The sequence below is a fragment of the Dermacentor albipictus genome, chromosome 3 (genome assembly GCF_038994185.2).
Source record: "Dermacentor albipictus isolate Rhodes 1998 colony chromosome 3, USDA_Dalb.pri_finalv2, whole genome shotgun sequence".
Taxonomy (NCBI): Eukaryota; Metazoa; Arthropoda; class Arachnida; order Ixodida; family Ixodidae; genus Dermacentor; species Dermacentor albipictus.
Window position 1 is genome coordinate 57908359 of NC_091823.1, and position 27833 is coordinate 57936191.

Consider the following 27833-nt stretch of genomic DNA (forward strand, 5'->3'; position numbering starts at 1 on the left):
TTGACTACGTTGGCTTCTTTCATTCCGTGTTGTCTGTTTAAGACACGACGTATGAGGTGCATGATTTGCGCTGTGGATTTTCCCAGATGTTGCAGGGCTGCCGCGCTACTCCCGTCGCTCTGAAGTTGGAGGCCTGATATGCGGATTTGTTTAACTTTCGGTACGGGCTTTCCTTCAATCACTATTTCTGCCTCCGAAAAGGAAATCTTCACTTTGTGCAGTCGGATGGCTGGGACATGGAGCCGTTCGTTCCAGAAGATAGGGATGGCAAGGTCTACGGCCGAGGATGTGCTGCTGGCAAAGGGCCCATGGTTGCCTGGATATGGGCCTTGAAGGCGTTCAACATAGCCGGCGTGGCGTTGCCTGTCAACCTCAGAGTGAGTGCCACAGACTCCATGAAGACAATGACCTCTTTCGTGTTTGCTACAATGTGCACACTTTTAAAAAAACGGGAGCGCATAACTTCTCGCTTCGGGCAAAATTTATAGTGCCTGCATCATATCTTACAAAGTTAAGTTATGCTGCAGATGGAATAGTTTAGTTGGCCTGACACTGAAGCGCGGTTTTAGGTTTCACTGCTCTAGAAATGATACGTAAACTTGGTGACCACTCATGCAAATGATCATCGAGGTAATGAGAACTCACCCCGGTCTGTGGCTTATTGACTATAGCGCTCTGCTTCGGAGCATGAGGGTGCAGGTTCGTTCCACAGCCGCTGCAGATGCATTACAATATGGAATTGACAGCAGAAAATGCTTCTGTACTTTCAATTTTTTTAAATATTTTATTGATTCGATAGCATTACATAATTTTCTATGGGTGTCATATACAGGAGCAGGTTCCGTAGTCGGAGACTCCACGGAGGACCTCCCATCATGACAGACTTAGTGTAAAGAAGTTTCAGCGACAAAATATATTATGAAGTTATTTGTCCGAGCGTGCAGTATAACTTTAACAATGGCGAGTGTTAAAAAAACTACAATGTTTTACAATTAATACAACGAAATTCAATGGCAGTCTCAAACCAAACACAAGTACGCAGTGCAACACAAAGATACGCAAAGAGCTGATAAAACGCAAGTATAGTAATCAGAAGCTCAGGGCTATAAGAAGAAGCAGGGGCGGGCATGTTGGGAAAGATTACAAAAGAAAAAGAGAGAAAGTTTATCATATGTGTAAGAAATACAAAGAAGAATATTACAATAGAGGGCAATATTTTTGGCATTACAAAGCATGCCACAATAACAACCGCTACGTTGGTTATGTCTATCATTAAAATTTTCGGAAGTTGTTTTTTAGACGAGTAAGTAGGCTGCAAGGAATTTAGTAGCGGTGGAATTTTGTTCCACAATGAAAAAGATGAAAATATTACTTTCTCTTTACCGTAGCTAGTGCGTATTTTCGGGAGAAGTAAGTTATTGTCTCAAACAAACCTAGTGCTGTTAGTATTGGCCAGATAGGCTGCTAGAAATTACGCAGTCGGACCTTCATTCTTGATATATCTGAACAAAAGTATTCCTAGATTGTAACTACCTAGCTAATCGACTATGAAAATGCATTGTCAGTAAGGAATTCTTTGTAGTTATTGTACAATGCGCTAAATGTAAGCAATGTTATGACCTGATTTTGCATTGTTTCTAATAATATCAAGTGCGAGCTCTATTTTACTTCCTCATCTTGATATACCATAATTAATGTGAGACTGTATGAACGAGTAACAGAGAGAGATAAGTGCAGAGTGATTAAGGTGAGCATTGATAAAAGTCAGCGTTGAAGCAGCCCAGGGGGTTGAAATTAATTCAAAAACTCGTTTTCTATTTCGAATTTTTTTCGATTTTTTTTTTTGCTTAACGAAGAACTTGATTTACGGAAACATGCTAGATGTAGTGCAGTTTAATTAAACCGACGCTATATCCTCACACGTTTCATGTGAGTCGCTATTGCATCATCACGTAGAAAAAGAAATTCAAGAAGGATAGCATGCAAGGAGGTGTGACCGAAAGAGATTTCTGCTGTTCTTGAACAGTTCGTCATCGACTCCACGAAGGAAGTGGGCTCCCAAGAAGTCATGGATTATATCCAGTCGAAGATGAGTTCCGATTTTTACTGCAGAACCTCCAGCGTTGTTCTGTCAGATGGCTGCTGGCTTGAAGGAAGTAAACCTTGCATTTCCTTCGGCCTAAGGTACGACATTTTGGTTTCTCTCTCGGTGCCCGACATAAATCCGTTTTGTTAACCTTTCCTTTGCGAAATACAGAGAACTGTGAAGATGACTTATTTGGTAAGTGATGATTACGGAAAAAGCTGCGCGAATGCGATGCATTCTTGCCTCCATTATCTGCACCCTCTTCGTGCAGTTTCGTGACGCACGTAGCCTTTAATTACCAGCCTATGTATTTGCGATCCTGTACCAGTATTATAAAATCCGTGAAGTAGCTTTGTGCGACTATCACCAACCTCTGGGAGCATTTTATTGGACATCATCGAACATCAGCTATCGCTGTTCGGTTCGTGGGTATTGTCACGTTGTAGTGACAGTCAAGAACCAGGTAGCAGCAAAAACTGTGAGTAACGAAGTTAACAGTTTATCGGATGAACTTGAAAACCAAGAAAAACAAGTTACACTCAAAGCACGATGATAGCGGTGAGCACAGTCATCGCTCATTGAAATGTGATCTGAGTGAGCACCACCGTTTGCTTCACATCTGCAACCTGATTAGACAAGGTTCTTTCCCTATAAAAATGGTGCAAACATTCAGGAACGTTCCGATACCTGCAGACACGCCTTGAGCCGTAACTTCATAACTTCATTCACAACTTGGTAACAGTGGTTAGGCGGTCGAAAGAAGGTCGGAGGGAAAATATAAGCAATCTACTGGTGTCAGCACCTTTTTTTTTTTCAAAGGAATAAGAAAGAACCAGGTATAATTATATGACATAATATCCACTTGAAATATTCCAGTGCCCCTCCTGCTTTTCAAACGTTGGTTGAGTTCAGAACAGACAGGTAGCCCACATTCCTAATTGTAACACACAGCTCTATAGCTTTGTATTACACATCACTATACGAACAAAATGATCTCCCTAAAACGGGATGGTGATTGGTGCTCTGTATATGCATGCTTCTTTCTGTGTTGTTTATAGCTCGTTACTGTAGATATTGACACGTGTGTTTGTTTATCCCTTTCTCGGGGACTGCATCTCACTCGCTAACAACGTTAGCGGTCAGCGCAAGACGCGCCCGCAATATTGGAACTCACTCGAATGTTATCGTGGATCCTATCTGTTGAGTATGTTCTCACCGAACCTTGTGTAATCAGGCTGTATCCGCGACACGAAATGTGCAGTATTTTCTGCAAGGCACGCGGGCACCAGAGATTACGCTGGCACCTTCGACGAGTCATGTATAAACGCCGACGTGCTTGACACACAGATCAGGTTTTCGACAATCGCCGACTGGGCTCGCCATTACCGTTGTGCTTCGAGTGCAACCTGTTTTCTGCGCGCAGGTTCATCCAATAATGAGTTAGTTTCGTGATTCACAGTTTTTGGGGCGCAGCTCTTAAGCTCCCGTTCCTGCGTGCCCCGGCGTCAGCGTCGTCGGCGTAACCGAGCAAATGAGCATAGCGAAGGCTGAAAGAGCGAACGCAGAACGCAACAGGGGATGAAAAGCGAACGGAGCGCGAGTAGGAAAACGGATGAAGGGGCTACAGTGAAAGCATGAGGCGGAAAGTGGAGGAGGATGGTATGGCAAAAGCGCGAGAAGAAAAGCGTAGTGCCGCTGTGCGGTGACGATGGCTACGAGATGGCGCCAGAGTAAGGGGCGTCGTCTGTTCGCCGATGGCATGCGGCGAGCGCGTTCAACGGTACTACATATGAAAAGAAAGCGCTGCATTAGCGGAGATCTGTTTGCGACGGTTGCTGTGAATCGCGCCCACGCGTCACTCACGCGCTGCCTCTCGCGATCTCCCGATTAGTCAGGCGGTCGCGCCACACTTCACTCCGTTTGCAGTGTGCCGCACGAGACAGATTGTCCGCGCCAGCCAATATGTTCAATAACAATAACAATATAACAATATCAATAACACTATCACGAAATGAAAACACGTATAGAGCTGTGCTCAAATTTCACGTTAAGTACTATCGTAATAATCGATGAATTTTTCGCTACGGCGTTTTTCAACATCACTGCAACGTGATAATATATACCTTACAAGCGCCCCTAAAATTGTAACTGAGGTGTCTGCAAGATATTTCTGTGTCAGCCGTATCAATATATGAACGGAACGTCCTCTTTGAGCCTGTTCTCGACGTTCTCCTTTGAAATCTCTATCAGGGGCATGTGTTACTTCCAAGTCGACGTGACATGTGCCAGTCAAGACCTGCACTCTGGCGTCTATGGAGGAACAATGTGAGTCCTATGGACGGTTATCAAAGTATCCTGTTTCGACTAAATTGGCGTATAAAAGTGCACTGTCGATGTCTTAAGCTTGCTTGAGAGAACATGCAGCCGAGAAATGATTGACAGGCGATGAGATTAGTGCGTTTACGGCCTAAACAAGCTAACGAAGACGGGTGTTTTTGCAACTTTAGTTGGTTAGACTTCGTAACGTTCGGTAGTATTCGAGTGTCAACGTACTGAACTTTTGTGCGTGTGTGTGTGAACCAGCAACCGTATAACAATCAGCGATTAGCCATGGTGCGTAGTAATTTCAAATATTCATTGTCGAATTCCTTGAATTTATTCTTCTTCCTGGAAGTGGCGGCTTCATTTCGCGTACCGCAAGAACACGCGTATCTGTTCAGACTCTCTGTCCATGTAGGCAAAGTTTGTCTATGTTAGGATACAACTTAAGAGGACAGGAGATGTTCCGCCCAGATGACCGAAGAGCGGCAGCCCATTACCTCCGCGACTAAAGAAATAGTCCCGATGATGTGACTCGGCCCAGTTCGAACAGCGGACTGCTGCCATGTTCTCCGTCGGCGGGGTCGTCAGTTTAGAGAGCGCGCCCATTGGCAGAGGCTCGTATGTATCCGCCTTTGAGGGGCAGATGCCTCTGCCTCTAAAGTTGTACCCGACTATAGAGCCCTCGAATACGGCGTTCTTATTCACTGGAAACACTGCTGGTTAATATTTAAAGCTAAGCTTTCTGTGTGAAATCCGCCGTGGCAGCCCATTGGCTATGGCGTTGCGCTGCAGAGCTCTAGGTTCCCGGTTAGATTCCGATCGCGGTGGCCACATTTCGATGGAAACAAAAGGCGAAAACCTCCGTACAGACATATTTAGATACATCTCAAGGGATACTGGAAGCATAGCGCGCAAAGGACGATCCACAAAGACTAGGCAGGACAAGCGCTTGTCCTGTCTAGTCTTTGTGGATGGTCCTTCGCGCGCTATGCTTCCAGTGGAACTATGTTTTAACAATCAGCCCAAGCCTATACTCTTCTGAATCTCAAGGGATCCCAGCTGACCAAATTAATCTGGATTACCCCACTACGCCTCATAACTAAATCGGGGTTTTTGCTCCTGATATGAGAAAATGTTGTTTATTTGTTAGTGGAGCTAGCAAGACCACTTGTTGGTGCTGCTGTGGCTGGACTTTGAAGGGGAGAAGGGAATGAGGCGAGAGGAGCTACTTGATAGGAAGTGTGGAAAGGAGGTTGCGAGAGGGGTGAGGAGAAGATGAAGGCGTGTGTAGGGCGCAGCGCCAATCGACTGGTTGGGTCAGTGATGACGTGAACCCCGCGCCGCAGCGGAGGCGCAGCTGCGCTCGGTCGCGGCAGAAGAGACATGCTTCAGTGGTGTTTGTTTACACTTGCGCTCGGGCTGGCACTTAGTACAAGACTACACAGACGACCCCAAGTGGAGTGGCCCTATATCAATCAATCAATCAATCAATCAATCAATCAATCAATCAATCAAATCTTTATTTCCAACGACAGTTGGGGGTCCCTTAGGCGAAAAGCGGTAGTAACACCTCTTTAAAATACCTAAAGGCCCACGTACATGACAGCGGTATTATGATTCATACGTTCAAAAACAAATTTACATTGATCATTGAACATTATATCATTGAAGAGGGACGCTGCACGTGAAGCTTCTTTAAGACAAATATGAAATTAAATTACGCAGTCTTAACTGTCAGACCTCCGATGCGATTATGAGGCACGCCGTAATAGGGGACACCGCAAGCAATTTTCGGATTTCATTGCTTCCATCGATATGCGATCGTCGCGGCTGGGATCGTACCCGCGACCTCGAGCTCAGCAGCGCTACGTCTTAGCCGCTAAACTATCACGATGAATTTAGACTAAAGGTGTGTGGCTCTATAGAGGCGCGAGGTGATCAAGGTAGTCGAAAAACAAGAAGCTTACTTCGATTGTCAACTTCTATGGTTTCTGCGTGCGCTTGAATTTCGGTCTTTCTTCCTGTCATTGCTCCCACCAGAAAGACTAAAGAGGGCGCTGCGGTTATTACCGCCTGATTCATTCTTTCTGGAGAGAATAATCTCAATATGAAACAGATCGCCAAATTATCGGTGCTAGCGCTCAACTAATGTGTGTATTATCTCGCATTGCCCCTCCCGCAACATTCTTTCTATCTCACTCTTTCTTTCACCCTTGCTTGTCTCTAGCTCGGAAGGCATGTCTGACCTGGTCAGTCTGCTCAACTCTCTCACTGATGATGACGGCTGCGTCTCAGTACCGGGCTTCTGCGATGAACTGGCCACCATCACGGAAGATGAAAACCGGATTTTAGAACACGCCCTCTTCGACCTGGTATGACATTTTACTGAGGCTCGTGCTAGTTGGTGCATATTTAAGAATCAACGCAGTGGTACGACAAGGTCGAGGACACGGAGACAGACCGAATGCACGCCGCATGGGCCAACTTGTAGTTCAAACGCGGTATGTGTGTTACCATTGTGTGTTTTCTTGTTCTCGTCTTTTTCGCACCCTTGCGTCTACAAAGGGTCTGACATCTGCGGCGACGTGATGTTTTGCTGTTGCGACGGATCCTCGTGAAGTAATGCACATCACTATCACCATCAGCGCCATTTGATATAATTCCTATCACGTCTGGCGCCCCTCAAGGCTTGGTATTAAGGCCCATTTAGTCTACAGGTCTTTAAGGTCTTTAGTCTACGTTAATGACATCGTCACTCACATTGAATGTAACGTAGGACCGTTTGCACATAACTGCATTACGTATAAAGAAATAAAAGTTACGAAGACCACCTCACCCTGAACAGAAGGCTTAACGTGATAAATTCCTCGTGCGAACAACGGCAAACGTCTATCAACACCGACAAATCAGTGTCTATCAAGGTAGCAACAAAGAAGAATACCTCGACACTAAAGTTCAACAAAACAAGTATCTAGAACTAACTCTAGCATCTGACCTGAAGTGGAACAAACACATCGCCAACATCACCTCAGCAGCCGCTCGTAAGCTGTTCTTCCTTAAAAGGTCTCTGGGGTCTGCTCCGAGTCACATCAGACTTCTATGTTACAATTTTCGTGTGTTTCACATGTTATTGACTCTTAAAGCCTTTATGTATGTCCCACTCCTGCCTAGGGCCTCTAAAGCAGGCTGGCAGTACGGAATAAATAAAATAAAAAAAAATACCTTTGTACAGTCAGTACTATAGAGTACGCTAACACGGTTTGATGAACTGGAAAAAATTCAACGAAAAGCGATGCTATTTATTTATAACAAATACAAACGTACTGACTAGCACACAGTATTTCTAGCGTCATTAGGACTAGACACACTGACAGGCAGACCAAGGCGACCTCGATTAAAATTTATGCATAATCTGCTTCACAACCACTTCAACATACATTCTTCAAAGTATACTAACTTCTCTACGTCCCAGATTTCACGTCGTAAGCATAACAAAACGTCAATTCAGTACTCTTGCAATACCGACACATTTAGATATTAATTTTTCCCTACTGCAGTTAGTAAGTGGAAATGCCTCGACTCATTTATAGCTAACATAGAATCGCCATCAATATTTTGAAACATGATAGAGAATAATAAGCACTAAACTACTAAAACGATCCCCATATTTATGTAAAATTAATCTTACATTGTTCATGTCAATTTCTTATGTTGTATTAGATTGCAATAAGTTATAGACTGCCAGGTTGTAAATATTTACGTTGTATTAGAGTCTGTTATTACAGTTATGTAGCCTATTTCCTTTTTGTATTTCGTACACAGGCTTCTTGTTCTCTGAAATGTGCTGTATCACGTTGTACGCTCACGTTGTATTAACATGCCCACCTTCTACGGTCTCGATATAGAGACTGGCAGTACTGAAAATAGATAAATGAATTAATTACACTGCAGGTGCTCAACAAAGTAATTGCAATGTCTCTCTAGTAATTACAGTAGCATTATCTTGTAGGGTAATCATTCAAGTTGAAGCTAAGTATAGGCACGGCGATTAAAAGCAGGAGCACGCAGTTCAATTTGGGTTTCTCTATCGCCACTATAACCACCAATCATTGAATAATAACGTCTAATATTAGAGCAGCAAAAGAGTTAAAAGGGCACACCAAGATTTAATGTAATCATAAGCACGCTGATTATATTGTACACATAGCAACTAGCTTTCTATATTCAGATCTGCTCTAACGCAACGATACGCAGGCAATACTCATTGGAACCGAAATTAATAACACCAATCTCTCTATGAGGAAAGTGATTGCACTCGTGCTAATTTTTCGATTTTATATTGTACAACAAAGATCGTGTGCGCGCAGATTGAGAGAGACAGAAGAGAAAGAAAACATTTATTTCAACCATCGGGGTCGTTGCCCATAAGGTCGAGTGGGTGGTGTCCTCATTCCAGGACTCCACTGGACATGGCTACTCGACGAAGTTGCTGGACGAGCGTTTCTTGGCCCGCCAGGGTATCGCCGGTCAGCTGTATCCCCCACCATTCAAATGACGTGCCAGGCGTCTTTAAGTGTTGAGGTTTGCCCCCGCACCCCCACGAGATCTCGAAGGGCGTAAGGCATGTGTCGCCGCACCAGGAGCAGGTGTCGCGATATGTTAGTGGGCACACTTTGCTGTATCTGTGTAGGTTTGGGAATGTGTTTATTTGGATAAGTCTGAGCGCTACTGCTTCTTCAGTGCTGAGCTTATTGCGAGGGGGGCGATAAATCCCGCGGTCGAGCCACTGGATCTCGAGGTGTTCGCCGTAATTGGATGGAAGGGCACGAAGGTAAAGGGCGGGGATTGATGGGACGATTGGTTTTGTCTCGCTCGGTTGCTTAGCGCTCGAGCTAAGGCGTTCGCCCTTTCGTTCGCCTCCTGTCCCGCGTGCCCTAGCGTCCACGTGATTCATGTGGTTCCTCCAGCCTGGGGCCTAGGATCTGAGCCGCCAGCAGCGATGTTTGACCGTTGGTAAAGTTACGGCAGGCCTGTTGCGAGTCGGTAACGACGTGAACTTTCCTGCCCACTCTGTCTTGGTTTATAACTAGCGCCGCGGTTGTGGTCTCAGCCGCAGCTGGGGTCGCTGCCCTGACGGAGGCCCAAAGGATCAAGGAGTTGTCTCCCGTTCACGCACGCCGCCATGTCCCCGTACGTTACGTACGGATCACTCTTGAAATGTCGGCGCTGTCTGTGGACGCAAGCCTTGCGTCGGCCTTCGTGGAGTTCATGACTCATGTGCTTCGGGATGGGGCTCGCCTTGACCCTGCTTCTGGCCTCGGGTGGTAATGATCGTTGCCCATCGAGGGCGTGGAGCTTCGATGCCGTTACGGTTCGGTGGAGGGTGGCCCTGCCCGCCGCAGTATTCTGTAGTCTGGCTTTTTGCGAAGCCAGAACCACGTTCGACAGCTCGGCGAAGGTGTTGTGGATCCTAAGAACCGCTAGCTTCTCGCTGGAGGTGGTGACGGGGAGACCCAGGCCCGTTTCGTACGCGTCTCTGGTGATGGCATCGGCTTATTCTTGGTCTCGCTTGTTTAGCGAATGGCACTGATAGGGCTTGCTAGACGTCACTCTTATGATCGCCAGGGCCTGGACTAGGCGGAGCGCGACCTCTTATTGCATGCCCCTGTGGCTTCTTGCTCTTCTGTTGATAATGCACGGGATCTGGTTCGTGGCGAACCTTAGGGTTTGGATGGTGTGGGAGACTTTCAGTTTGCTCTGGGGCACTATAACGTTAAACTATTCCGATATGTTCTTGTTCAAATCTCCTGACGTCAAATTTGCGTAACCGCCGATGCAAGCATCGGGCGGTCACCCGCATGGTTGTCTGAACAGACCAATCAAACGTTCTTCTCGTTCATAGGAGGTCACTTTGTTTGCTTGAAAAACGAACGACATTGCCTACGCTGAGCGGCTTGGCTTATCTAATTGGCTGACAAGAGGCGAGGAGCAAGCTCAAGTGGAGAGCGATCCGATGGGGCTAAGCCACTGCACTGAAAATCGATAACCGGATGAAGAGGGTGGTGCCAGCGTCTGCGATTGGTCCACTTTCCTTTACTTAGCCTGTAGTGGCAGGTCAAAAATCGTGGCGGCATACAACGGAAGCTTAACAATGTCGCTAAAACGGATCCTCAGCAAAGAACAGTTGGTAGAGCGAGGTCGTAAACGTGCCGAAAGTGCTCGAAAACGTTACACGGCCACGCAAAAAGATTTATTGTACGAAAATAAACTCATGCTTTCCGGCAGGTTCGAGTAGCCAGTGCCTGAGCGATCGGCGACAGCCATCTTTTATTCCTTTCGGAACGGGGCAACCTGAGGCTATTCAGAAGAAAATTCAGTTTTTTCCGGCATATTAATGCATCTTTAACGCGTACACGTAACTTTGACGCAGCGAGGCCTTGCGGTTTTGTGACGTCGCGTGACAGGCAGATGAAGTGGCCGCAGCCTGAAAATGTTTGACCAATAGCCGAGGGCTAATGGCGAAAATACATCGAATCATAAATATTTTTCTGTTGCTCGGTCAAATCATGCATAATCAGCGTGTACACGTCATATCAGATGGGGAGCGATCGCGGTTTTCGTGACGTCGCGTGACAGACAGGTGAAGTGGGGGTTGTCCAAAAAAGTTTTCGACCAATCGCGGAGGGCCGATTGCAGAAATGGAATAGAAAAGTTTGGAATAGTTTTTATGTTATACCACCCCTGGATCTAAAAACCCAGAATCCTGGCCTTATTGACTCTGTGATCTTCTGTCTTTCTATATAGAAGTCGACGGTGTCGGGGGACTTGTATATTTCACCTCCATGCACCCGGATCTCCTCGGACTTTTCGGGCACGCAACACATCCCGCTCACTTCCCTAAATCTCTCCACGGCCGTCGCAGCCTCTTGAAGGGTCGCTTCTTTTCGCGCGATGGAGCCTTGGTGGCCCAGAGCATGATGTCTGCGCACAGGGTGTAACCAAGGCCCGGCACCTTCCGCAGCTCTTTGGTCAGCGCTAGCATCGCGATCTTGAAGAGAATCGGGGAGACTACCGCCCCTAGAGGCGTTCCCTTGTTCGGTACGTCGATCTTATCCGATTGAGTCTGGCCTATTCCGATGGTCGCCGTCCGACCCATCAGGAACGATCTGACGTAATTAAAGAAGCGCTCTCCGCAGCTGATGCCGTTCAGTCCCTGAGGATGGCCTCATGAAAGATATTATCGAAGGCCCCCTTCAAGTCGAGTGCGAGCAGGAGGTGTTCTCCTTCCTTCGGGACGCCATTGAGGACTTCTCTTAGGATTGGGAAAGCATCCTGCGCAGAGAGTCCCGGCCTGAAGCCCAGCTGGTGTGAGGGAAAAGGCCGCAGCCCTCTGTGTAGTGTTGGAAGTGGGCTTCGATGACCCTCTCGTACAGCTTGCCGAGGAACGAAGTCTGCGAGATGGGACGCAGGGCGTCAATCACCGGCTTCTTGCCGGGCTTGGAAATAGTCACGATTTCCCCGTGTTTCCTCTTGTTCGGTAAGTGGTCCTTGCTCCAGAGTTCTTCGTTTACGTATTCGGTCGAGTCCAGGATGTGCATCGGGCTCAGGTTTCTAATCGTGGCGTTGGTAATTTTGTCGGCCCAGGGAATGGTGTTGCGCTGCGAGGCTCGCGCCGCAGCGTACACTTCTTCATCCGTGATCGGAGCGTCCAGTACTGGTCCTGGTCCCCCTTCGTATCTTAGGAAACAGAGTCGCACGGGGTCGCTACCCAAATATCCGGTATTTAAGGCGTCAATCAAGCCCTGGTGGGTCCCGAGGAATTTGTGAGCGATATTTTGGAGTGTCCGACTGGTTGCCAATGTGGCCTTGTCGGGCTCGATCAGGCAACGCAGGATGCCTGATCGTCTGTGTGATATGTGCGTCTGTGGTGTCTGTGTCGTACTCGGGGTGCACTTGAGCAAGGTGCAAAACTGGCTTCTTCTGTTATCTGCTCGATTCGGAGACGGAGTTTCCGGTTTAACCGCTGTCTCTTCCACCACTTGAGGAGGCCTTCACGAGCTTCCCACATGTGTTAGGAGCCGGTGGTCGACTTCGGGCGTCTCGACCATGCTCTAGATGAATTTGGTGGTTTAGATGTGAGCGTGCTGAGGTGCTGCATCCATTCCGCTAAGTCCGTTATACCGTTCTCACGCGGGGGCTACTGCCGATAGGCCCCCCAGTCGGTGAGCCTAATTTCGCCAATTGTTCTCTTGAGTTTCGAAGCGGATACTGAGATGCTGAGGATGTAGTGATCGCTGCCCACTGTTTCGCACAGATGCGTTCACGAGTATTCCCTCACATCTTTGACAAATGGCAGGTCCGGAAACGTGTCTCGAATAACACTGTTGCCTGCTCGGGTTGGTTGGAGGAGGTTGGTTATCAATTCGGGGCCCGTTTGGTCAACAGTGTCGAGGAGTGACCTCTTCTTCTGCGTGTCTTGCTAGTAGCCCCAAGCCTCCTTTTTACGTGTGCCCTCTTAGCAGCAATTGCGTCTTTTAGTAAATACCAAATCAGCCAAAAAGCAGTTCTCTTGACCGCACTGTAACGGTCATATGTACTTCCTCGAGGCCTTTTTCACTAGTAGTGTCGTTGAACAAACGGTTCGTTTAACCAAAATCAATGTTTTTTTTTTCTTTTAGTTTCTTTTGTATTACGGGCAGACATTCAGCTACCAAAAACACCTTTTCTTTACTTATTCAACGGAAAATGCCTACACAGGGTATCACGTTATCCTAACATTTAAAAGCATTATTCGCCATTATGCTAGCTACAATAACGGCAGTGCATTTTACAGCACATTTGACATAATTCATCGATAATAATGCGGTCGTCAGAAAGTACAACTGTACAGCCATCATTATTTATTACATTCTCCCATGTTCCTTAAGATCCGGTCAAAGTAGCGAACAAAATTAGGCTTTTTGTAAGGTCATGATTGCTTCTTTGAGCAAGCATGACAATCAAATTGTACACTTACGAACATTGCTTTCCAGGAGACCTTTCGCAAGAATCTGGGTGTGCCTCAGCTGACAGAAAAAGACAAGGTGGAGGCATTAAAGCGCATCTGGCAGTGCCCATCTCTTAGCATTCATGGTAAGCTAAATCGAGCGATTCTGATTTCATCAACGGTCAAGGCAAAATGGGAGGAGAGTTGAAGGGAGAGAGAGAAATCTAGATATTGAAAGAGGGAGAGAGTGCGTGGGTGCGTGCATGTGTGTGTGTTCGCGAATTACAGCCGCGCACAAAGTATCATGCACCAAACAATTCTCCTTCATTAAAAGCAGCCTCTTCGCATTACTTCTATCGAGACAACAGAGCACACTGACCATTGGCGAGTGCGATAGTTAGGGCTCACTAGGGCTGTCGTGCTGCTGGTCTTCAAGGGCATCCGAAGCAGGGTGTAAGTAATGTATTCACATTCTGACTTAGTCGGCGCTTAACCAACCGTACTGGCTGCACCTGCATACAGTTCGCACAATTATACTCAGTTTCTCCAGAGTTGCTATTGCAATATTTTCGAGGTTGTCACTGGCCAGCAGAAGGCCAGCCATTAGGTTGTGTTCAATTTTGACATATCGTACGAAGCGTGTTTCCAACAAAAAGCGGTTATATGAACAGAAAGAGACAAGCGCATGGAACAAGTGTTGTGTGCTTGTCCTGTTTCGCCTAGACGCCGCAAGCCAAGTTAATAATAATCAAATCGCCCCACTATCCATGTTGACAAGAAAAAGTAATACGAAAGCACATCTACCTGCATAATTCGAGCGATCAGCCATAGCCACATGACCAGCCACACTATAGATATATGCTCCTTGATCAAGCACAGAGCAGCTTTTGTACATCGACACAATTATCTTTGCCATTTTTGAAAGCGAAACAGTATTTATGTGCACCATGTAAATTGCATTTCAGCAAAAACAATTACCGATATCTCTTATCATTCATCAATTTGTTCGCTCATTCAAAATAAGCCGGTATAAAGTCAGTGTTTGATGTCCTTCTTTTACTACGTCCCTACTTATACTCGTTGCATGACGCGAACCATAGGAGCCACTTAGCCTGAATCCCCACCTTAAAGGTTTTTTAAACCACCTCTGATAATTCATATAAAAGCACGTGCCCTTCTCGGACGACCTTCCGGCACATCCTTCACACTTTATAACGACAACGAGGTCCTGCATGTAACGTAACCAAAATTTTTGAAATAAATTCTGGAGTTTTACGTGCCAAAACCACGATATGATTATGAGGTATGCCGTAGGGGGAGACTCCGTATTAATTTTAACTCTCTGTCGCATAGAATAACACCCAATGCGCGGGTGTTATCACATTTCACCCCCATCGAAAGGCGGCTGCCGTGGCCGGGATTCGATCCCGCGTCCTCGGGCTTAGCAGCGAACGCCAAAGCCACTGCGCCACCACGGTGGGTCGTAACCAAAGTAAAAGCTGTCGACCTGTCCATATACGAGAGACATTAATGCGATCCGTCTGAAAGCAAGCTTCATGCAGTCGCACGCGCGCTCTTCCTCGTCGTCTCGCTTGCCTGTCCTGCGCTGTCAACGTATTTCGCCTCCTGTGGCATAGTCTTACGAGCACTGTCTTACTGTCTTGTAGCACCGCGTGTATGATGGCAACAGCCTGTAGCCGAAACGCACAACTCACTCGCCTTCGAGCTCACAGTGTCTTGGAGGGCCTCTATCTAAAATTCATCCCGTTGTCAATGCCATTCTACATAGCGATTTGTGCATTCCTTTACTTTCAGCTATGTCGCCTTTGACGCAGACTTGGAAGCCTGTCTCGAGCCACTATTCTGATGAGATAACTTTGCTTTCACTTATTTTCCCCGCCTCTAAGGCATACAGGGAGCTTACTCCGGTTCTGGTGAGAAGGCGGTGATTCCAGGTCACGTGATCGGCAAGTTCTCCGTTCGCACAGTGCCATATCAGCGAAGCGAGAAAGTGCGCGAACTCATCACCAGGCACCTCGAGAGCGAGTTCGCCAAGCGCAATAGTCCTAACAGACTGAAGTAAGTATTTCGCCGCAGACAAAGAATAAGACCCAATACAGACCCAATAGGCTCAATAGCAGCGTTTACATGTGATTGCGAGAAGTGGCGCATCGCATCGCATTTCTAGCTCGTCGAATACATGAAAACGACGCATTATTGCGCCAAGGAATCGCATTAATGCGCCAAGGGAGGGTAGCTTCGAGAAGGTACAAGTCGTCTATCGCGGGACATGTTCACGCTGGCTTATCGCAATGAGGGAGAGAGAAGATTGCCTCGGCTGCCGTCGTGTGCTCCACTGACCGGCGAGACGCGCTCGCCGGAAACTAGCACCAGCTTGCTTATGACGAAGGAAGGATGCTCCACGCGTAAACGCTGTCGCATAGAATAACAGTCGTGCGCTAAGAAACTTGATGCGTGGTATACTGTAACATTCGTGTGAACGCGGCTGATGCCACCACTGCCGAAAAATACACTGGTAGTAGTGGTTATTGTCTTCATAGAAGGATGGTGAGAACCAGCTATAGTAAAAACCATGTAGAATTTTTTACTATGGCAAACCCGCTTAGAGCTCACTGCTGGAAAAAAAAAAGCTTATCTGTTACCTGTTCAGAATCATCATCATCATCATCAGCCTGGCTACGCCCACTGCAGGGCAAAGGTCTCTCCCATACTTCTCCACCTACTCCGGTCATGTGCTAATTGGGACCATGTCGTCCCTGCAAACTTCTTAATCTCATCTGCCCACCTAACTTTCTGCCGCCCCGTGGTACGCTTCCCTTCTCTTGATATCCCGTCCGTAACCCTTAATGACCATCGGTTATCTTCCATCCTCATTACATGCCCTGCCCATGCCCATTTCTTTTCTTGATTCCAACTAAGATGTCATTAACACGCGTTTGTTCCCACACCCAGTCTGCTCTCTTCTTATCCCTTAACGTTACACCCATCATTCTTCTTTCCATAGCTCGTTGCGTCGTCCTCAATTTACGTAGAACCCTTTCCGTAAGCCTCGAGGTTTCTGCCCCGTACGTGAGTACTGGTAACACAAAGCTGTTATACACTTTTCTCTTGAGGGATAATGGCAACCTGCTGTTCATGATCTGAGAATGCCTGCCAAACGCACCCCAGCCCATTCTTATTCTTCTCATTATTTCAGTCTCATGATCCGGATCCGCGGTCGCTACCTGCCCTAAGTAGATGTATTCCCTTACCACTTCCAGTGCCTCGCTACCTATCGTAAACTGCTGTTCTCTTCCGAGACTGTTAAACATCACTTTAGTTTTCCACAGATAATACGCTGTTCTGAATACGCTCGGTCTAACGGCGCAAGAAGAACGAAAAGGGGGAAAAACGAGCGGACACACGCTTCGTCGGTCGTCTTCCAATCATGCGTTCGTACAAACTGACCCACCAACTTTCTGTTGTGTTAAAAGTACTTCATGAAGTGCTCATGGCGTCATTGGCACGTATTTAAATTTAAGGGCTCACCATCCCGAAATTGCACAGTGCGTTTCGGCAGTTACTAAAGCACCTCCTTAGATGAGTTGGTTCGTGACCGAGAAGAAAAACAGAAGCGCGAAAGAAACATAAAAAAGAAAGCGCCAATCCTGTGTTCTCGTCTCGTCCTCCTTTCTTTCGTGCTTCTGTTTTCCTTCTCGGTTATCAGGGGCGCTATAGTGGAGAACACCAAACTAATTTCCGGCCACCACCACGGGTTCTTTAAATGGCGCCTACAGCACAGTACTCGAGCGTCTTTGTGTTCCGTCCATATCGGAATGCGGCCGCCGCTGCTGGCACTCGAATCGAATGTGCTCATACGCGCTACTTCATGGCCACTCAGCTGCCGCGCGGCGGGATTTGGGGCATGTATCAATAACGACGAGCGGTTGGCAGTACTAACCACCAGGTAATAAACCTCTATTACGTAACCTGGATTCGAGCCCATCGTTGTGCCGTCGTTGCTGTTCCGTCGTTGTTATCGTCGTGTTGCATTTTGAGGATGACATTTTTGCATTCAACTTAGCAGTGAAGCTGTTAAGGGAAGTTTGGCAGCCTTGTTTGTGCGCCGGTGAAGGTTGGCGTGCGGCGTTTTGCTCGGAATCAAATGGCAATCGAATAATAGGGAGAGCCTGATTTCTCGTTCCTTTTTTTTAGCTTTGAATCGTGATTATCGATCATCATGGACAAAATAATTGCCTTCGTATACCTCACCAGAATAGATAACAACTTCTTTGCGTGGTTTCTTAGCCAGTACTGCGTAATTTTTAGTTGTCACGTTTTTGGCGGTTCCATGATGGAGATGAAGTAGGAATTTGTACGGCTGCTGCGGTGAAAGCTGTGAGTGGCGCCCAGCAACGCAGCCAGCGTGTGAACCAAGCAGACTGGGAGATCTGAAGCGGCCGTGTTACCAGGACGTCAATGAGAACGCACAGGCGGCATCGGTGGTGAATCATCACTATAGCAAAGCCAGCAAACAGGGCCCTACCGCTTCCGAAAGGTGTGAGAAGTCAATCATGCAGCTTCGCTGTCTTTTATGTATCAGTTCGACGTTTTATGTATAAGATCGACGTACATCTGCGAAGCGTTTTTTTTTTCTCTAGCTCTCTCTCTCTATTGTCGTCTGCTGGCAAAATGTGAAGTGTGCCTCGCTCATTCTTTCAGGGTCACCATGACAACCAGTTGCGAGCCGTGGACAACGTACCCAAGAACCGCCAATTTCCGAGCCGCGCAAGCTGCCGTCAAGCAAGGTATTTATTATCACAAGTGCAATGAAGTATACAGTATCCTGCAGGGTGGTAGAGCGGGGTGAGGGGGCTAGCTGGATACCGTTTATGATGAATATAGCGTGCGCGGGGAAGAATATACGGGCACAAGACCGAAGGCGTCAAGACGAGCGCTCGTCCTGTCCTCTGTATTGCTCGTCTTTTCGCGCCCTCTTTAATCATGCTGTGCATCATTGTAATCTCATGACGTGGACGTTACAAATGCAACGAACAGAAATTGCTCTAGCCCACGCGCAATGTTCAGCAAGAGGTTTTAAGCAGAACCCCTTGCAGCAGACTTTGCTTCTGTTATAAGGCGTGCTATACCGCCTCCAGATATATATATATATATATATATATATATATATATATATATATTAGTCATATAATGAGAAGCCAACAAACACTGACACCAAGTACAACATAGGGGAAATGGCATGTGCTTAATAAATGAAATAAAGTAATGATAAATTAATGGAAATTAAAGTGGATGAAAAAACAACTTGCCGCAGGTGGGAACCGAACCCACAACCTTCGCATGTCGCGTGCGATGCTCTACCAATTGAGCTACCGCGGCGGCGTTTCCCCATCCACTTTCTTGGGTATTTATGTGTACTAGTATAACCCTGGGAGTGTTAGCCAGCGCCCCCACTCACAGACCTTGGCGGCGGACGTGGAACGTCTTTTTTGCCGCAGGCGTCACGAGAACGTGATCTTTTCGGGTGAAGGCAACTGGTCAATAAACCCACATATGCTACCTGAAGGCATCAATGTTGCCGGATTCGAGACCCTCGTTATGTAATAAACGAGAAGAAAGGGGGTTAACCGAGGGGCCCGATGTTTTATTAGTCATATAATGAGAAGCCAACAAACACTGACACCAAGTACAACATAGGGGAAATGGCATGTGCTTAATAAATGAAATAAAGTAATGATAAATTAATGGAAATTAAAGTGGATGAAAAAACAACTTGCCGCAGGTGGGAACCGAACCCACAACCTTCGCATGTCGCGTGCGATGCTCTACCAATTGAGCTACCGCGGCGGCGTTTCCCCATCCACTTTCTTGGGTATTTATGTGTACTAGTATAACCCTGGGAGTGTTAGCCAGCGCCCCCACTCACAGACCTTGGCGGCGGACGTGGAACGTCTTTTTTGCCGCAGGCGTCACGAGAACGTGATCTTTTCGGGTGAAGGCAACTGGTCAATAAACCCACATATGCTACCTGAAGGCATCAATGTTGCCGGATTCGAGACCCTCGTTATGTAATAAACGAGAAGAAAGGGGGTTAACCGAGGGGCCCGATGTTTTATTAGTCATATAATGAGAAGCCAACAAACACTGACACCAAGTACAACATAGGGGAAATGGCATGAGCTTAATAAATGAAATAAAGTAATGATAAATTAATGGAAATTAAAGTGGATGAAAAAACAACTTGCCGCAGGTGGGAACCGAACCCACAACCTTCGCATGTCGCGTGCGATGCTCTACCAATTGAGCTACCGCGGCGGCGTTTCCCCATCCACTTTCTTGGGTATTTATGTGTACTAGTATAACCCTGGGAGTGTTAGCCAGCGCCCCCACTCACAGACCTTGGCGGCGGACGTGGAACGTCTTTTTTGCCGCAGGCGTCACGAGAACGTGATCTTTTCGGGTGAAGGCAACTGGTCAATAAACCCACATATGCTACCTGAAGGCATCAATGTTGCCGGATTCGAGACCCTCGTTATGTAATAAACGAGAAGAAAGGGGGTTAACCGAGGGGCCCGATGTTTTATTAGTCATATAATGAGAAGCCAACAAACACTGACACCAAGTACAACATAGGGGAAATGGCATGGGCTTAATAAATGAAATAAAGTAATGATAAATTAATGGAAATTAAAGTGGATGAAAAAACAACTTGCCGCAGGTGGGAACCGAACCCACAACCTTCGCATGTCGCGTGCGATGCTCTACCAATTGAGCTACCGCGGCGGCGTTTCCCCATCCACTTTCTTGGGTATTTATGTGTACTAGTATAACCCTGGGAGTGTTAGCCAGCGCCCCCACTCACAGACCTTGGCGGCGGACGTGGAACGTCTTTTTTGCCGCAGGCGTCACGAGAACGTGATCTTTTCGGGTGAAGGCAACTGGTCAATAAACCCACATATGCTACCTGAAGGCATCAATGTTGCCGGATTCGAGACCCTCGTTATGTAATAAACGAGAAGAAAGGGGGTTAACCGAGGGGCCCGATGTTTTATTAGTCATATAATGAGAAGCCAACAAACACTGACACCAAGTACAACATAGGGGAAATGGCATGTGCTTAATAAATGAAATAAAGTAATGATAAATTAATGGAAATTAAAGTGGATGAAAAAACAACTTGCCGCAGGTGGGAACCGAACCCACAACCTTCGCATGTCGCGTGCGATGCTCTACCAATTGAGCTACCGCGGCGGCGTTTCCCCATCCACTTTCTTGGGTATTTATGTGTACTAGTATAACCCTGGGAGTGTTAGCCAGCGCCCCCACTCACAGACCTTGGCGGCGGACGTGGAACGTCTTTTTTGCCGCAGGCGTCACGAGAACGTGATCTTTTCGGGTGAAGGCAACTGGTCAATAAACCCACATATGCTACCTGAAGGCATCAATGTTGCCGGATTCGAGACCCTCGTTATGTAATAAACGAGAAGAAAGGGGGTTAACCGAGGGGCCCGATGTTTTATTAGTCATATAATGAGAAGCCAACAAACACTGACACCAAGTACAACATAGGGGAAATGGCATGTGCTTAATAAATGAAATAAAGTAATGATAAATTAATGGAAATTAAAGTGGATGAAAAAACAACTTGCCGCAGGTGGGAACCGAACCCACAACCTTCGCATGTCGCGTGCGATGCTCTACCAATTGAGCTACCGCGGCGGCGTTTCCCCATCCACTTTCTTGGGTATTTATGTGTACTAGTATAACCCTGGGAGTGTTAGCCAGCGCCCCCACTCACAGACCTTGGCGGCGGACGTGGAACGTCTTTTTTGCCGCAGGCGTCACGAGAACGTGATCTTTTCGGGTGAAGGCAACTGGTCAATAAACCCACATATGCTACCTGAAGGCATCAATGTTGCCGGATTCGAGACCCTCGTTATGTAATAAACGAGAAGAAAGGGGGTTAACCGAGGGGCCCGATGTTTTATTAGTCATATAATGAGAAGCCAACAAACACTGACACCAAGTACAACATAGGGGAAATGGCATGAGCTTAATAAATGAAATAAAGTAATGATAAATTAATGGAAATTAAAGTGGATGAAAAAACAACTTGCCGCAGGTGGGAACCGAACCCACAACCTTCGCATGTCGCGTGCGATGCTCTACCAATTGAGCTACCGCGGCGGCGTTTCCCCATCCACTTTCTTGGGTATTTATGTGTACTAGTATAACCCTGGGAGTGTTAGCCAGCGCCCCCACTCACAGACCTTGGCGGCGGACGTGGAACGTCTTTTTTGCCGCAGGCGTCACGAGAACGTGATCTTTTCGGGTGAAGGCAACTGGTCAATAAACCCACATATGCTACCTGAAGGCATCAATGTTGCCGGATTCGAGACCCTCGTTATGTAATAAACGAGAAGAAAGGGGGTTAACCGAGGGGCCCGATGTTTTATTAGTCATATAATGAGAAGCCAACAAACACTGACACCAAGTACAACATAGGGGAAATGGCATGTGCTTAATAAATGAAATAAAGTAATGATAAATTAATGGAAATTAAAGTGGATGAAAAAACAACTTGCCGCAGGTGGGAACCGAACCCACAACCTTCGCATGTCGCGTGCGATGCTCTACCAATTGAGCTACCGCGGCGGCGTTTCCCCATCCACTTTCTTGGGTATTTATGTGTACTAGTATAACCCTGGGAGTGTTAGCCAGCGCCCCCACTCACAGACCTTGGCGGCGGACGTGGAACGTCTTTTTTGCCGCAGGCGTCACGAGAACGTGATCTTTTCGGGTGAAGGCAACTGGTCAATAAACCCACATATGCTACCTGAAGGCATCAATGTTGCCGGATTCGAGACCCTCGTTATGTAATAAACGAGAAGAAAGGGGGTTAACCGAGGGGCCCGATGTTTTATTAGTCATATAATGAGAAGCCAACAAACACTGACACCAAGTACAACATAGGGGAAATGGCATGTACTTAATAAATGAAATAAAGTAATGATAAATTAATGGAAATTAAAGTGGATGAAAAAACAACTTGCCGCAGGTGGGAACCGAACCCACAACCTTCGCATGTCGCGTGCGATGCTCTACCAATTGAGCTACCGCGGCGGCGTTTCCCCATCCACTTTCTTGGGTATTTATGTGTACTAGTATAACCCTGGGAGTGTTAGCCAGCGCCCCCACTCACAGACCTTGGCGGCGGACGTGGAACGTCTTTTTTGCCGCAGGCGTCACGAGAACGTGATCTTTTCGGGTGAAGGCAACTGGTCAATAAACCCACATATGCTACCTGAAGGCATCAATGTTGCCGGATTCGAGACCCTCGTTATGTAATAAACGAGAAGAAAGGGGGTTAACCGAGGGGCCCGATGTTTTATTAGTCATATAATGAGAAGCCAACAAACACTGACACCAAGTACAACATAGGGGAAATGGCATGTGCTTAATAAATGAAATAAAGTAATGATAAATTAATGGAAATTAAAGTGGATGAAAAAACAACTTGCCGCAGGTGGGAACCGAACCCACAACCTTCGCATGTCGCGTGCGATGCTCTACCAATTGAGCTACCGCGGCGGCGTTTCCCCATCCACTTTCTTGGGTATTTATGTGTACTAGTATAACCCTGGGAGTGTTAGCCAGCGCCCCCACTCACAGACCTTGGCGGCGGACGTGGAACGTCTTTTTTGCCGCAGGCGTCACGAGAACGTGATCTTTTCGGGTGAAGGCAACTGGTCAATAAACCCACATATGCTACCTGAAGGCATCAATGTTGCCGGATTCGAGACCCTCGTTATGTAATAAACGAGAAGAAAGGGGGTTAACCGAGGGGCCCGATGTTTTATTAGTCATATAATGAGAAGCCAACAAACACTGACACCAAGTACAACATAGGGGAAATGGCATGTGCTTAATAAATGAAATAAAGTAATGATAAATTAATGGAAATTAAAGTGGATGAAAAAACAACTTGCCGCAGGTGGGAACCGAACCCACAACCTTCGCATGTCGCGTGCGATGCTCTACCAATTGAGCTACCGCGGCGGCGTTTCCCCATCCACTTTCTTGGGTATTTATGTGTACTAGTATAACCCTGGGAGTGATATATATATATATATATATATATATATATATATATATATATATATATATATATATATATATATATATATATATATATATATATATATATATATATATATATATATATATATATATATATGAACATAGGGGTCCTTGAACATAGGAGTCCAAGCAAAATAATAATGGGTGTGCGCTTCCGAGTGCAGCCAGAACAAGAGCATGGCGCGCTTGTGTTACCATATGTACTTTGCAGTGTACGGCACGGTGCCAGGCCTTATTCGCAGTGGTGCCAGCGTAGCCGCTGCATCTACGCTGTACGGCAGAGCGAGCCTCAACACGATCCAGGTGCCCATCAGTGCGGCCAGCGGCTACTGCGTCAACGAGAACATTCCCGTCGATGACTTGGTTCGAGGGGTGAGCTGAGGGATGGCATCCCCTGTACGGCTTTCTGAATATAGTTCAATGGACGCTAAATATTTTGGTAAAATAATTGAGGCACTCAGATAAAGCGAGTACAAAGAAGTTGTTGTTGGCCTATTTGGTACGGGTTCATCTTAGAAGAGAAAGAAACGCTTAAAAAACATTAACAAGAGGCAAACCCAATGGGGCTTTGGTAAGGTGTCTCGATCATGCTCATTGGTTCACTCCTTAACAAGTATAGCAGCAAGCTGTCGTATGTAGCTTTTAGGGCGAGCATGGATGCCTCTTCGAAGTATTCAGTCGTTGAACACAACGACTCAGCTCTGTAGCCCAGCAAGGTAGATTTTTAGCACGTCCGATTAGGCCGATACATGTCCACAGCAGCTGGAACGCTGTGCCTGGCTCATCGTGTCGCAACATAGAAGTGGTACAAAATAAAAAATAAAAACTTAAAACCACAGGTCTGTGCTTTGAAGAGGGGACAAAGGAACACAGATAGACAGCACTGACGTCAACAGCCGACTGGTTTTATTCCTGGCAGAACACGAGCATTTACGAGGGTCATATCCTGAAAGTAATGTGTGACAACTTTTCACTAGTGAGCTGCTTTCGTCATCTCCGTGTGCTCTATTTTGCGAACAACCATTCTACAGTCGCATCGCATGCTGCGTCGTGCTCTGTCACTCCGCTAATTGTTTGAACTCCGCCCGAGGAGCTCAAACGCAGCGCTGAACCTTGTTTTTTATTTGCAGGCCAAGTTGTTTGCAGCTTATTGCTACGAAGTCGCCAGGTTTCCGTGAAGCGTCGAACGGTTCAGCACCAGAGGAAAAACAACTTCCACCTTCCTTGCTTTCACTCACTTGTGAGCAACTGGCTTAAATAAAGAAGTTTCCCCAAAACATCGTCGTGAAGTTGCTTCTCCCGTCATTTTCTCACGGAATCGCCAGATGCCACGAAGTGAGGCACTACGAAGCCACACTTCAATCCCAAAATACTCTGTGCATTTGTCTCCCTGCTCAACATGACCAAAGAGAAAGAAAGGATAGAAACGCTAATCAGACATCGCTAGCATCGCCGCCCGGTACCCATAGAAAAGCATTGTTTCTATATGTAACGACTGTCGTGTACACGCAGTGCAAGAAATACAACGCAGATTGATCCATCTCCAATACACATCGCTAGTAACGGACATTTGACGCGTGCGTTACGTGAGAATTAGACTCAACATGATTTCATTCACGCCTATACAAGGTCATACGAAAGCAACATCTTTGCCGTATATTTCATCGTTGTCGTTCAAAACTTCATCGGCGGCTATTGTGCAGTGCAAATAGTTGCTCAACGGCGAGAAGCGCCCCTGCCTACAACGGTGACAAAGTGTTTCATCGGCTCTTGTGTACAACAGCCCCAAAAATAGGCCGTCTTCCAAGAAAAACTCGCAGGTCCTCCTGCCGTACAATGAAGCGAGTGCAAGGCGATATTATTATGGAGCCTTATCATGCGATTATTATCCATCGGCACGTACACGCACGTCGACTTATATGCGTAAGTACATTTCTGTGGTGAAATAAAGCCCTCTACTCTCCTCTACATCATTTTATGAGCACGGTGGAAGGCCTTGCGCAGTCTAACGGGTCCTCCGATCACACGTGCAACAGTGGCCACCCCTGTCAACGTACCTCTATGCGTCCCGCCAATCCTGCATCCCCGCTCCCGCCATTTGCTCCTCCGAGGAAATACGACTTATGCGTCGTCCAAGGTCAAGTTACGCATATCAAGAACTGGTATGATGATTGGCGTGATTGGCCAAGGAAATTTTAAAGTAGTGCTTCTGGAGTGGCAGCCCCCGAAGCTTTGCGCCAGCGGAATGTGAAGCCAGTGCATGCCCCTGTATGGTTCCCTTCCGAAAGAGAGCCATGCTTTTGCTTTGCTAATCTAAACCTTAGAAAAATTTTTTTATAAGACAGCAGACATGTGCGACCTTGCAGAATCACAGCCGCATTTCCAGTGAAGCTGCTTCTTTCGAGCAGTTGCATTACCAATTTAACTTACCTGTAATCAAACCACACACTTTGAATCGTTTCCCCCATAGGACTCAACCGTTTGCAACACTGTCCGCATATACCACTTTCAAGCATTCGCTTAAAGAACCTTAAGCAAGATCCGTACTTCACTCATGTACTTTGAACTTCGCATGCACGTCACCATATTATTTCCCTGGTTTTCATTAAATTTGATCTCAGTGGCAAATATAGTGCTCCCAGGACGGCGGGCTAATTCTGCACTTTTCATAAAACACACTTATACCATTCCGGAGTGCTTGCATACATAAATTACTGCAAGACAGTTAATTAACCCACATACTTCGAGTATTTCCTACACATCACTGATAATATCCCCCGCAATTTTCACGAAATATAAACAAGGCGATTCGTTTTATGCGCCGAAAATACTGCAGGCGCCTCACATAACGCCCGAATACCGGAAGAAAGCGAGGATTTAGTGCTTATTTGCAAAGCTTCTAGTTAACCTAAGAATGTGAAAGTTTTGCCGCAGATTACAATTAACATTTCCCTAACACCTAATACAAACGCAGGTTGACGTAGAGATTTTTTTTTTGTACACTGCAAAATATAGCGGTAAACAGCCGTATATATCACGCTTTCGAGAACTTGCTGAAGAAATTTTTCCCAAAAGCTGTAATTATTCCACACAATTTTAATTTCGGATTCTTACTGCCTGCAGTTCTCCCCTCTTTCACTAAACGTCATCTTGGTGGCATTTACAGTTCTGCCGGGGCAGCGGACTAAATTCTGCCCCATTCTTAAACACGCTTACAACACTCCGAATTGGTTGAATACGTGATTTAGTGCAAGGATCGCAATTAGCCCACAAACTTCGTACTTCACCTATATACGCATTACCCATAACCTGCCTGTTATCGTCACCAAATATAAACAAGGTGCCTCCTTTAGTTCACCGAGCACTTCAGGGAAAGCTACTACGTGACTCGATAAAAGGCATTGAAACAGGGAGAAAATGAGGGTTCACTGATTATTTGGAAAGATCATAATTAAACCAGAAACTTTCTGAGAACGTCTGGTTTGCACGAGTGGCTCTGACTGAAGTACTATACGTGCACGTCTCTGTACCCTTTCTCTCTCCTTTCTCTCTCTTTCCCTTTTCCTTTTCCCTAGCGTAGGGTAGCCAACCAGACTCTCGACTGGTTAACATCCCTGTCTTTCTTATATTCCTCTCTTCTCTTCTCTCTCTCTCTCTCTCTCTCTTAAGGTTGCGCCGCGCATTACACCTAGCTTGCGCCCCTAGTTCACTAAATGTAAACTCGGTGTAGCGTTGAGTTCCCTCGGGACATTGGACATCCACATGACATTTCCTACGCTCTTACTATTCGTAAGAGCAAGTACCGGCCAATCGCTAAGTTGGACATAATAGCGAAGGCGTGCCGACCAATCGCAAACAGCACAAGTATGAAAGTTCCCTATTTCCTGTTATTCAGCTGCATTCTGCGAAATTCAAGCAAATGCATTGCAAATACAGGACAATGCAGAGAATACAGCTAGTGAGGCAGGGTACCGTTGTAGATAACCGTAGCTATACTGATGCTCTTTCAGCGTTTGATCAACGGAGTGTGTATTCGCGGATAAAGTGTCCAAATATGAGGTTACAACGAAGCACAACGTTCGACACATTAGGTAAATGGTGAAGCAGGCCATATCGTACAGCGGTGACGTGCAAAAACATTCACCGGGCACCTACACTTATTCTTTGACTTCAATGGTCGGATCGGTTGTCAATGTACGTCCAGGAAAATTTGGCCGAGGAACGAACTACCAACTTCGTTTATATTAGATTACAAAGCACAGCGAAGAAATAGGGGTA

At 46.5% G+C, this 27833-nt stretch overlaps 1 protein-coding gene across 1 annotated transcript in view; it reads left to right on the forward strand.

Annotated features, from left to right (window-relative positions):
- Positions 1–24844, forward strand: part of LOC135898688 (cytosolic non-specific dipeptidase-like) — a 32884-nt gene extending 8040 nt beyond the window's left edge. The window contains exons 5-13 of the mRNA XM_065427785.1: positions 222–377; positions 2027–2184; positions 4337–4411; positions 6636–6780; positions 13441–13540; positions 15302–15473; positions 18117–18202; positions 23767–23927; positions 24686–24844. Of these exons, the coding sequence (XP_065283857.1) occupies positions 222–377; positions 2027–2184; positions 4337–4411; positions 6636–6780; positions 13441–13540; positions 15302–15473; positions 18117–18202; positions 23767–23927; positions 24686–24733 (1101 nt within the window). The 3' untranslated portion in view covers positions 24734–24844. The remainder of the gene's footprint in view (positions 1–221; positions 378–2026; positions 2185–4336; positions 4412–6635; positions 6781–13440; positions 13541–15301; positions 15474–18116; positions 18203–23766; positions 23928–24685) is intronic.
- Positions 24845–27833: the final 2989 nt, after the last annotated feature.